Source organism: Carya illinoinensis, chromosome 14 (assembly GCF_018687715.1).
Source record: "Carya illinoinensis cultivar Pawnee chromosome 14, C.illinoinensisPawnee_v1, whole genome shotgun sequence".
Classification (NCBI taxonomy): domain Eukaryota; kingdom Viridiplantae; phylum Streptophyta; class Magnoliopsida; order Fagales; family Juglandaceae; genus Carya; species Carya illinoinensis.
Genome location: NC_056765.1, coordinates 17453800 through 17466261, shown reverse-complemented (window position 1 = coordinate 17466261; position 12462 = coordinate 17453800). Strand labels below are relative to the sequence as shown.

Sequence of the window (12462 nt, the reverse complement as noted above, 5' to 3'; positions counted from 1 at the left end):
TGTTGCCACTTTTGGCTACTTGTTGTCAAGATGATTCAATATCTCCTGAGTGAGGGTTTCCTTTCATTATATAGGCACAAGTGTGCAAGATACAAGGCTGAAATCAAGGCTAAATTACAGGAATTAAATCTATTTACAAGAAAGGAAACTATGACTATGTACAAAATCTGTCTAAGTATGGAAAGTCTGCTATCTAAATAAGGAAGTAAATATATACAACTCATAACAGAAAATAAGGCAAGTGGAGACGTATCATGCTGTCATCCCCCCTCAAATTGATGCTGGTCGGTCAAGAAGCATCAATTTGCCCACAAGAAACTGATGACGGTGTCGTGTCATGGCCTTAGTAAATACATCAGCAATCTGGAGGTCAGTAGAAATATGAGGAAGAGAAATGATGTGTGTGTCCAATACTTCCCGAATGGAATGACAGTCCACCTCAATGTGTTTCGTGCGTTCATGAAAAACGGGATTGGCAACAATTTGAATGGCACTAGTGTTGTCAGTGTGGAGAGGAGTAGGATCAGACTGAGCGCAACCAAGCTCAGCGAGGAGACCATGAAGCCAAAGAATCTCAGAGCAAGCAGCAGACATCGCACGGTATTCAGATTCAGTGGAAGATTTGGAAACACGATCCTGTTTCTTACTCTTCCAAGAGATCAAGGAGTCACCAAGAAACATGCACCAGCCTGTAACAGAGCGTCGCGTATCAGGACATCCCGCCCAATTAGTGTCACTGTAAGCCACAAGATTAAGAGAAGTCCCAGTAGGAAAGAACAGGCCACGGCTAGGAGAGCCACGAAGATAGCGAATAATACGACGAACAGCAGCAAAATGTAGATGACGGGGAGCCTGCATGAACTGACTAACCTGCTAGACAGCAAATGAAATATCAGGCCGAGTAATAGTCAAATAGTTCAGGCTCCCCACTAATTGTCGATACAGAGTAGGATCAGAGAGGAGATCACCCTCGTCCCGACGATATTTCGTGTTTACTTCCAAAGGAGTATCCACAGAAGAAGTATCCTGGAGACCAGCCAAAGTAATCAGATCCTGAGTATATTTATGCTGATTCAAAAAAATGCCAGATAGATCAGTATGAACTTCCAACCCCAAGAAGTATGTAAGAGGACCAAGGTCCTTCATATGAAATGAGGCTTGAAGATGCTGCTGCAGTTGGGTGATCAAGACAGAATCCGTCCCAGTAATAACAATATCATCAACATAAACCAGAAGAAGAACAATTCCAATCGATGTTTTGCAGAAAAATAAAGAAGAGTCATATTGACTCTGCTTAAAGGAAAATTGAAGCAAAGTGGAGCGGAATTTATCAAACCATGCACGAGGAGCTTGTTTCAACCCATATAACGAGCGTTTCAACTTACAGACATCTGAGGGAGAAGAAGAGGACAAACCAGGTGGAATGGTCATGTATATCTCTTCTTTAAGGTCGCCATGAAGAAAGGCATTTTTTACATCCATTTGATGAAAAGACCAACCTTTAGAGGCAGCAACAGAAAGGACGGTTTGCACTGTAGTCATCTTAGCCACCGGAGCAAAAGTCTCCTCATAGTCCACTCCATACTCTTGCCTATTGCCAAGTGCAACCAAATGAGCCTTATATCGATCCAGAGTCCCATCGGAACGCAGCTTGATAGAATAAACCCATTTGCAACCAATAGGTTTCACCTGAGCAGGACAAGGGACAACATCCCATGTATGATTATCTTGAAGAGCTTGAAGTTCATCAGCCATCGCCCCACGCCAACAATCATGTTTAGCGGCCGCAGAATATCCGGACGGAATAGGAATGGAAGATAAAGTAGTATGAAGAGAGGTATGGGAGAAACCATACCGATCAGGCGGACGAGACACTCTGGTCGAACGACGAGGAACTGTGATAGTGTCCGGATCACCCGTAGAAGATGCAGTCGGAGCAGGCTCAGATGGCGGATCAGGCTCAGGAAGGGGCAAAGTAGGATGTTGTCTTTCATAGACAAGGCCAGGTTTGAAGCGAATAGAAGAAGAAACCAAGTCATCAAAATTAGGCAAGACAGGCATCTCAGGCAAAGACTCAACATGAGAAGAAAAGAATGACTGATTTTCAAAGAAAACAACATGACGAGAAATGCGAAATCGATTAGAGCATGGATCATAGCAAACATAACCTTTGTGCGAAGTACTATAACCCATAAAAGCACATTTGACCGATTGAGCAGATAGTTTATGACGCTCATGGGAAGGTAAATGAACAAAACAAACACAGCCAAAAGTATGCATATCAAGGTAGCTAGGATGCCGATGATAAAGACAAAAGTAAGGAGTTTCAAAATTCAGGACACTCGACGGCAATCTATTAATTAAATAAACAGCCGTAGACAAGGCTTCAACCCAGAATTTAGAAGGAACAGATGATTGAAGCAATAAAGTACGAACAACATCCAACAAATGTCGATTTTTACGTTCAGCGACACCATTCTGCTGAGGTGTATAAGGACAAGAATGTTGAGAAACAATGCCACGTTGTTGAAGAAAATCATGAAACTCACGAGACATATATTCACCACCTGAATCAGTCCTTGGAATTTTAATGTGAGAAGAAAATTGAGTCTCAACATAAGCAGTGAATTGTTGGAAAACAGAGAAGACCTCAGATTTAGAACGAAGAAAATAAATCCAGGTATACTTCGTATAATCATCAATGAAAGTAACAAAGTATTTATAATTGGCATGCGAGATAACAGGAGAAATGCCCCATACATCACTATGAATCAAATCGAAACAATGTTCAGCATGACTACCATGAGAAGGAAAAGAAAGAGACTTACTTTTACCTAATTTGCATGTGGAGCAATCAAAAGAAAGATGAGAAGAAAAATTATCTTTATTGCCCAACAAACCAGAATTTATTACATGAGATAAAACAACGGAATTAGGATGACCCAACCGTTTGTGCCATACTTCATACTTATTGTTCACAGTGTGACAAGCAAACGAAATAACAGTAGGAAGAGAAAAATGTAGAGGAAATAAACGTCCAACTTTTGGCCCCTTCGCGAGTATCTGGCCCGACACCTGATCCTGCACAAGACAACCATCACGAGAAAAACGAACATCACAGTTGTTATCAACCAATTGTCCAACAGATATAAGACTAGTAGAGAGCTGAGGTGATACAAAAACATCCTGAACAGTAGAATCAACATCCCCAATAGCATGAATAGGTAACTGACTACTATTAGCAATCTGAATGTGTGATGAGCCATAATAAGGCCAAACATTGCTAAGAGTATCAGAAGAGCTAGTCATGTGATTAGACGCACCCGAATCAACAAGCCATGTAAGGGAACCGTTACCTTGTAGCCCTAAGGCTGAAAATGCTGAAATAATCATTTGCTGAACCATCTCTGTAGTAAGAGTAGAAGAATCTCCTGTAGTAGCAGAAGAAGAGGAACCCACAGTAGCCTGATAAGCATTAGCCTGACGATTCTGGGGACGAGTAGGACAATCTTTAATAATATGGCCCGGCTTCTTACAGTAGTTGCAAGATTTTCTGGCACAGTGGGCAGCAATATGTCCGTATTCCTTGCAGCTGAAGCATTGAACGTTCCGCATGTCCCGTCCCTTGCCTTTCCCGTGAGCAGTGTAAGCCACAGCATTGGGTATCATTTTGTCATGCTGATAAGTGGCCTGGGTGGCAAGACGCTGCTCCTCACGAAGTAACTCCCCAAAACAAACATCCAAAGAGGGCACAGGATCACGGTTCATCAAATTGGAGCGAGTGACCTCAAATTCAGGTCGTAACTTCATTAAAAACTGATCACGCTTACTTGTTCATGAACAGCCTGCACAACAGAGAGAGAAGCTTCCGGAACCTTGGCATAAATCATGTCAGTAAACTCTCCCCACAGAGTATTAAAACCAGAAAAATAATCTTGACTAGAAAGATCGCCCTGAGTGTAACTGGCAATCTCGTATTCTAATTGAAAACGCCGGGCAGTATTGTCGTGATTATATACTTTCCGTAAGTATTCCCACATAGATTGAGCAGTCTTATAAGGCCTTAGATTGAGAACAATAAGGGGATCAACAGAGCCTAAAATCCATGTCATCACCCTAGCATCTTTAATTGTCCATTGAGCCAACTTAGGAGGCTCAGTAGGAGCGGGATCACTACCATCAATATGACCCCATAAATCTTTCCCCAAAACAAATAAGCGAAATTGAAATTCCCAAGCAGAATAATTTTTACCCGTAAATTTCACAGTAAAAGAATCTGAAGACATGATGCTCATAAAATGGAAACTAGCCAAGAATAATACTGCTGCACGTATCTACTAAGCACCAAAAAAAAATGAAAATTGCCGAGAACCAAAGAAAAGGAACTGCCATGAATCAAACAAACCCAAGGTGTCGAGAAACCAAAAAAATTAAACTCATAGAAATGCCAAGAAGCTCCTGCACGTAAACTGCTGAAAGCTACACAGAGACTGCCGAGAAGCCCAAATCTGTCACAGAAACTGCCGACAGCTACAAAACTCCAAGAAATAGCACAGCCCAGCAACAACGACAGCAAGAAACCAGCACAAACAGTGCCGATGGGATGAAAACTGACACCCACCACCAAGAAAAAAATAATCGCAGCCCAGCCACAAGCAAACAACTCACAGAAAGTGCCGACAGAGTCAACACTAGCCTCCAACCAGAAAAAAAATATCCCACGAGAATGAACCAGAAATATTCCTTAAGGTCTGGCTCTTGATACCATGTCAAGATGATTCAATACCTCCTGAGTGAGGGTTTCCTTTCATTATATAGGCACAAGTGTGCAAGATACAAGGCTGAAATCAAGGCTAAATTACAGGAATTAAATCTATTTACAAGAAAGGAAACTATGACTATGTACAAAATCTGTCTAAGTATGGAAAGTCTGCTATCTAAATAAGGAAGTAAATATATACAACTCATAACAGAAAATAAGGCAAGTGGAGACGTATCATGCTGTCACTTGTGTCTTCATGATTTGGTGCTCCAATTTCTGTGTTAATTAATCGTTAAAATTGTCTTCTGATTATGTCGGTCAAACTAGCTGAGAAGAGTTATCTACACCTTATCTTAAAACCCACACTCCTCTTGCCTTGGTTGACTGATTTTGATAGCAGTCGGTCAGTGTCATCCAGAGCCCACATGGAGGAAGCTAGATGTACAGAGAACCACCTTGCATACAGACCCCCCCCCCCCCCAAATCCTCTCTCTCTCTCTCTCTCTCTCTCTGCATCCTCTTTGCTCTTCCTTCAAGTAATTTAGATCTTTCATTGCCTTCTTTATGAGGATCTATGCCCAAAATTTGAAAGCCTAAATTTTTATACTTTTTGCCCAGGGGAATTTGAATCCCCGCTGCCTCCTTGAAAGAGGGATTTTATCTGAAATATTGTACCTACTTGTCTGCCTGTTTTGTGTGTATAATGATCAAAACCAAGGATGGAATTGTTTCTGTGCCTTCTGTATTTGTTGGTCATCAAGAAGGTAGGTCTTATAGCTTTCTGCTGCATAGATCTTTCTGTTGCCGCTTTTTGCTACTGTGTCTTCATGATTTGGTGCTTGCTCTAGTTTGTGTTATTTAATCATTCAAATTTTCTTCTGATTATGTCGGTCAAACTAGCTGAAAAGAATTATCTACTGATCATATGTTTACTGCTAATTTTTTAGGCATCCCTTGTTTAAGAGTTTCTGTCCCTGAACATAATTTTTGGGGTTTTTGGATTTGGATGTTTATCAGTTTTTTTTCTCTTTTTTTGTTCTTGATTCTCAACATGGGCTTTTAAAGTTGCCTGAGACAAAAAAGAAAAAACAAATAAAATAAAAAGTCTAAAATAATCATTATGGGCTTACTGTTAATGAGGGGAAAAACATTCTCAATACCATCCAGCCTGAATACCTGACCCAAGCCATCTGTTCTTTAACTGCCTCAGTCAGTTCGGGGGAGGATTAATCTAAGTACCCATTAAGTACCAATATGCAATGGTAGGGGGCATCCAACGATCATTTTCTATGAGTGAAAGCATACATTTTTGTTCATGATGACATTTTAAGAAGATTCAAATGGAACATTTTATTGGAAAATCTTTGGGTATCCCTGCCCTCCCTCCAAACAAAAATTAATTCTATTATTTTTCCTGTTGCATTTGTGAGAAGCTATCTTTGATGGGTGTTCTTGTGAAAAACAATGATACGTCTCTTCCCAATTTAGAAATAAAGCTTTATAAGACTACATGCTCCATGGTCTATGAAGCAAAATGTATAAGGGTGAAAAAGCATACATTTATCATTGTAGCAATATGTATTGGACGAGAAATAAAACCTAGAACTATGACAAAACCTATACTACTGATTTTTTTTGCTTATAGGTTTTGTCTATAAAATGTTATTTTCTGAATTTGAGTCCTACCTCTGCTTCATTGGTGTATGTTTTCAGAACTTGCTGAACTATTTATTCTGGTTAAATTCACCATTGGGCTGTGCCTTGCCAGTTTACTTGAAAATTGTGTATGCTTGTTTTCATATCTTCTAAGATGAGAAATTGATCTTTGTATGAATATAATTTCTCTGAATGTGTTGCATTAGGATAGAGGGAATCCTGAAGCTGCTGTTATGGTTGGTTATTCTGGAAAGTGCATCAATTGTTTGCGGCAAAAGGAGTCTTCTGTAGATCTTCAATCAGAAAGTGACCAAAATACATGCGTTGTCTGCAAGCTTGGTGGGAAGCTCTTGTGGGTGATCATTTTTTATTGGTTTATGTATGAGGGTTATTGGTTGCTGTGTTAGCATTATTTTGATTTACATACCAAATGTCTCTTCTCATTTAATGGATAGATATTTATTGTCGCATGGTTGTGCGCACGCGCAGATTGTAATGCAACATACATGCTTTTTTCCTTGAGTTTCATTGATTTTGTGAAATATTATTCTCTCATGGCTTTTGTTCATTTTCAGGTGCTGCGATGGAAAAGGGTGCAGAAGAGGATACCATCTTTCTTGTCTAAATCCTCCTTTTAACATCCTCCTTCCCCTAGGAGTTTGGCACTGTATTTCATGTGTTAGAAAAAAGATAGAATCAGGCGTGCATTCTGTTTCACAAGGAATAGAATCAATTTGGGATGAAAGAGAAGTAGAGGTGCCAGATGTTAATGGTATGGGCATCATTTTATGTTTCTCATCTTCCTTGTTATTAATTTTCATAAACTTGGAATAATATTATAAAATGTTGATTTTTGTTAATATGCATTGGCCTTATGGGACTTTATTGTAGGTTTGCAAAAGCAGAAGCAGTTTTTTGTTAAATACAAAGGTCTTGCTCATGTTCATAATCGTTGGGTGTCAGAAAAACAGTTACTTCTTGAAGCCCCATGGCTTATTGAGAAATTCACCAAAACAAAACAGGTTCTTTATCACTTCGATAATTAAATAGATGATGTTGCCTAGTTGCAAAGTGACACGTGCTTTTTATGGTAGTGAGATGCTTCTGCATTTGATTTAATTCTGTTCTATTTATTGAGCCTATTTCCTTTGTTCGACGTCTCCACTTTTTTAACCTATGTTTTCCTTAGATTCTTTATGTTTTGGGCATTCATTCTTAAACTAGGATGCTTAGGCGTTGCTCTTATATATAATCCCATATACTTGGGCTCTTGTGTACTCTTTTGATCATTAAAAATTTGTTTACGGATCAAAAAAATGTTTTGGACATTTATCCATTTCGAGTAATACTATATGCCTAGGTTGTGCCATCTCCATGCAAGCTTTTTGAAAAAAAGTGGGACCCATCATGAAAAAGTGAGTTTTTAATGTGGGTTCCATTTTTTTTTATCAAAAAGTATGCTTAGGGCTTGCACACTGTAGATTCATACAAAATGCTTTCCATTCATCTATATTGATAGAGAACCTGTATGCTACCCTTTTTCTTGTGCAATGCCCTGTGGACCTCCTGGAATTAGTCTGATTTTTCTTACTTACCCTTCCTTCCAAAAATGGAAATTGTTACGATAATTAATTCCTTAATGTGATATGCGTTTCCCTTTAAAATGAGAATTTTGTTCTTCAGATCATGAGGTGGAAGCATGAGTGGAGTCTCCCACACCGCTTGCTACAAAAAAGATTGTTAATGTCTTCCAGACAGTTTGATGAATGTCATGAGGGCCATGATGGTGATAGTCTAGATGGCCATTGCGAATGGCTTGTGAAATGGCGTGGTCTAAATTATGAACATGCAACATGGGAGTTGGAGAGTGCTTCATTTTTACATTCACCTGAAGGTCAGAGCCTAATTCAAGATTATGAAACTCGTCGAAGGAAGGTAAAGTTAACTTGTAACGTAGATAAGGTGCCCCCAGAAACTAGATTTCATATTATTCATTTTACACCTTTTGTTCATACTTTCTTTGTGGAATTTCTTCGGTATTTATATGAATAGATGACTATTTGTGTTGGTTGATAGATGAGACTTGGGGGCATGTTTGGGTAATGAGATGAGAAGTTTGTAAATAGTATTGAAATGGTTTAAGATGTTTTATTTGGTTTTGAGAAATGACATAAAAAAATATATTATAAAGTTAAAAATGGTTTAAATATAATTTTTTAATATTATTTTTGTTTTGAAATTTGAAAAATGGTTTTGATTTTTGTGTTTTGTTTGGAAGCTTGGAATAGTTATATTGTTTTGTGTTTGGATAATGATTAGGTAATGATCAAATGAAAATGTTGAAAATTTGAAATTGAATAATGTTGTATTTGACACTGAGTTTGAGAAGGAAATTATGAGAAGTTTTGAGATGACATGAGAAATTTCATCTCTTTGTTGCCAAACAAGGCCTTATTTTCTGCAAATACTTTTATTCTTGAAAGTACTTAATCCTGTCGTGGCCTTGTGTGAAGGTATTAGGATGTTTTCAAGATTTTTAAGTGAAATTGGTTATAAGAGCTGGGCTCATATAAGATTTTTAGAATAGTTGATGTTTCTTGGGCAATGCCATTGAGGGTGGTTGACTTGCTCTTTGGAAGGACATTTATGGCTGTCCTTAGGTGGCGGCAATATGGAAGATGATACCGTTGGGCATTATGTGGTGTACTTGGTTAGAAAGGAATGCGCGGTGCTTTGAAGATAGGGAGTGCACTATGGCAGAGTTTCAGAATTTCTTTTTACACATGTTATTGATATGGTTTTCAGCCATTGTGCTTAATGGAACCAATGTCCATGACTTATTTTCTTTAATTTAGCACCTCTAGAATGTGTGTAGGCTTTCTTCTGCATACTTCCAGTGTATATAGGCTTTGCCTATTTCATTCTCATTAATATAATTTATCTCTTACTTGTCAAAAAGAAAAAGAGCTGGGCTCATTTCTGGCATGATATATTATGAGTGGATAAGTTGCTAAATCTACTTTTCTAGAACTTTCCAAGTTGCTGCAAATATGGATATTGTTCGTTGAAATATATGGGAATAACACGAGGGATTGGTCATTGGAATTCTATTTCCAAATGAATTTCTCCTGGAAGATTAGTTTGGAATTTTGTGCACTAAAACAAAGTAGCTCTTTCTTTGGGTTGTGGCTTTGTGGAAATACTTGTTGTTTTGATCAAGAGGAAGAGGAAGATCACCATTTCCCCTCAAAACCACATCTCCTCATTAAGTATAGAAGGAATTTGCAACTGGTACGATCGTAGGCCTTGTCTATCTTGTAGAGCAACCGAGGGTTTCTGATCTCAACCTATTATCCAGGTTCTCATTAGTAACGAGAATGAGTTGACAACTGCAATCCTAGAATAAGTTGACAAACACTTTTTGCAATTTTTAGGCTGGTGGTAATCTTCATTGGTTCTCTGAGTTTAGCATGTACAAGTTCATAGTTGACTTAGGCCTTTTTGGTTACACAAATGAGATAAGATGAGAAATTTATGAATAGTAATGAGATAGTTTGTGAATAATAGTGAAATTGTTTAAGTTTAGATGTTTTATAAGGTTTTGGGAAACGAGAGAGATTAAGTTGAATAAAAATATTGTAAAGTTAAAATATTGTTAGAATATAATTTTTTAATATTATTTTTGTTTTGAGATTTGAAAAAGTTGAATTGTTTTTTATGTTTTGTTTGGAAGTTTAGAAAAGTTGTAATGATTAGGTAATGATAAGATGATAAAGTTGAAACGTTGAAAATTTGAAATTGAAAAATGTTTGTGTTTGAATGTTGAGATGAGACTTTAGTTGAGAACCAATCCTTTTGTTTTGGTTGGCCTTACCATATAAAAAGTCTGGATTTTTTTTTTTTTTTTATGGTTTCTGATGATAGGAAATGTTAGAGGACATGGTTGTAATAAGTGTAGCTTGTGAGGGTATAATCGTCAATTGTATGTAGTATATATATATGCTACTATACATCAATGAATAAATGTAGTGAAGTATTACTTATCAAAAGAAAAAAAAAAAAAAATTGTAGTGAAGTATTTTCCCTCCATAAGCTTCTTCAGGAAAGAATCTTGTTTTGTTGATTGGTGGCTAAAGACTCAAGTTAAGTTTGGGGTGTGAGATGAGAATTTTTGGTTTTAAATAAAAGTTTAAAATATTATATTTTAATATTATTATTGTTTTGGGATTTGATAAAGTTGAATTTTATATTTTGTATGAGAATTTGAGAAAGTTGTAATGATGAGATGAGATGAGGATTTTATGTTTTAACTTAGTTACCAAACCTAACCTCAGGGTTTTGACCAACTTGACCATGCTTTAGCCTGCACATAAAGGATCAATTGATTTTATTTTTTGGTCTGCGCTGGGTGTCTGAGCAAAGTGTCCTGACTAATCCCATGGGTGCACAGGCCCTCACCAAGGAGTTTTCCACAAGTGTGCCTCAGGTAATTTAAGGGGAAAATCCTCCAGTCTAATTGCCCCAAGTGATTGTTTGCACCCAAGGGGATTTGAATCTTAGACACCCTTTTTTGTGTTTGTGTGTGTGTGTGTGTGTGTGGGGTGGGGTGGGGGGGGTGGGGGGGGGGGGGGGGGGGGGGGGGGGGGTGCATAACCCCAAGCCCAATTGAGCCAACCCTAGAGGCTTAAAGGCTCAATATATTAAACTTGGTTCACTTAGCATAACCTGAAACTAAGGCCCATGTCCAGAAATTATGGAAATTATATAATAATACTTTTGACCTATTTCACTGCTCCATTGAATTTATCATGTCAATGTGTTCATGTTCTGTTACTATGTTGTGTGACATTTATTTATCGTTAGTTTATTTTACTTTTCATCTCCTTAACTTTCCCTTTTGGTTATAATCAACTTCCTGCAGATACCAGAGAGGAAAAAAAGTTCTTTAGATAAGTTATTGCAGCTGATGACTGGAGGTTCACCTGGATTTGATAATAATCATCTGTCATACGTTAACAAGCTACGTGAGTTTTGGGACAATGGCCGGAATGCAGTTGTTATTGATGATCAGGTGAGGTTAATATATGATTCTGTGATTTAGGAGCTTCATTGATAGTTGTAGTTAAGAATTTTCTCAACGGATGAGATTTTGGTCATATAACTTTTGAAGGCCCTGAAGATTGTGTTAGAATTTTTTTTACTGTACAACTGCTTGAAATCTGTCTCCATATCTCTCTCTTCCTCGCTACATGTTTGCTTTTTAATTCTAAAATTGATATCCTAAGTTGTGATATCAATGAGAAGTTTGGTCCCATACCCATATAAAAAAAATGACAAGTTTGGTCCCATAACATATTTCGTTGTTTTATTATTTAGATGCGAAAAAATTTCATTTTCAGTCGAGCTGATCATTCTTTGGTTTTTTTGCAGGAACGCATTAGAAAGGTGGCTGCATTTATATTATCTTTGCAGCCTGATGTTTGTCGACCATTTCTCATCGTCTCAACTTCTGCGGCACTATATTCTTGGGATCAGGAATTCTTGCGTTTGGCACCACCTCTTGATGTTGTGGTTTATAGTGGAAACAAAGATATGCGTGACAGTATTAGGGCACTGGAGTTTTATGACCAGGATGGTTGCCCATTGTTTCATGTACTCATAACCACACCCGAAGTTATAATGACGGTATATCTTTGCAGCCAGCATGTTCCATTTCACGTAGAAAAATTCTGTTGGACTTAATGTGTTGCGATGGGTTATTCTATTGGTTTAGATCAACTCAATGATTTTGTTTTTCTTTTCTGTTATCATAATGTGTGGTATTTCTACCTTTCTAAGAGCATCCTCATTGGCTTGGCCAAAGTTCAAGGATGGCTAAAATTTGGTTAATATGTGCCAAAAAAGCCCCACATAGGATTGGGAATTGCCAAACGAATTTGGATGTTAGCTACAGTCATTCACCAAATATGGAAGACTACAGTAACTTCAGCAAACGTTAAAATAATACTTTCTCACTCCAAAATGTGATAAAAATAATATTTAAC

At 37.8% G+C, this 12462-nt stretch overlaps 1 protein-coding gene across 2 annotated transcripts in view; it reads left to right on the top strand.

Moving 5' to 3' along the window:
• LOC122294255 (helicase protein MOM1) overlaps positions 1-12462 on the top strand; it is a 30801-nt gene that overhangs the window by 6372 nt on the left and 11967 nt on the right. Inside the window, exons 5-10 of one of the 2 annotated variants that reach the window (XM_043102845.1) lie at positions 6625-6770; positions 6994-7190; positions 7310-7440; positions 8102-8353; positions 11340-11489; positions 11849-12103. In XM_043102845.1, coding sequence (XP_042958779.1) covers positions 6625-6770; positions 6994-7190; positions 7310-7440; positions 8102-8353; positions 11340-11489; positions 11849-12103 — 1131 coding nt within the window. The remainder of the gene's footprint in view (positions 1-6624; positions 6771-6993; positions 7191-7309; positions 7441-8101; positions 8354-11339; positions 11490-11848; positions 12104-12462) is intronic. The other variant, XM_043102846.1, reaches the window with a different exon arrangement.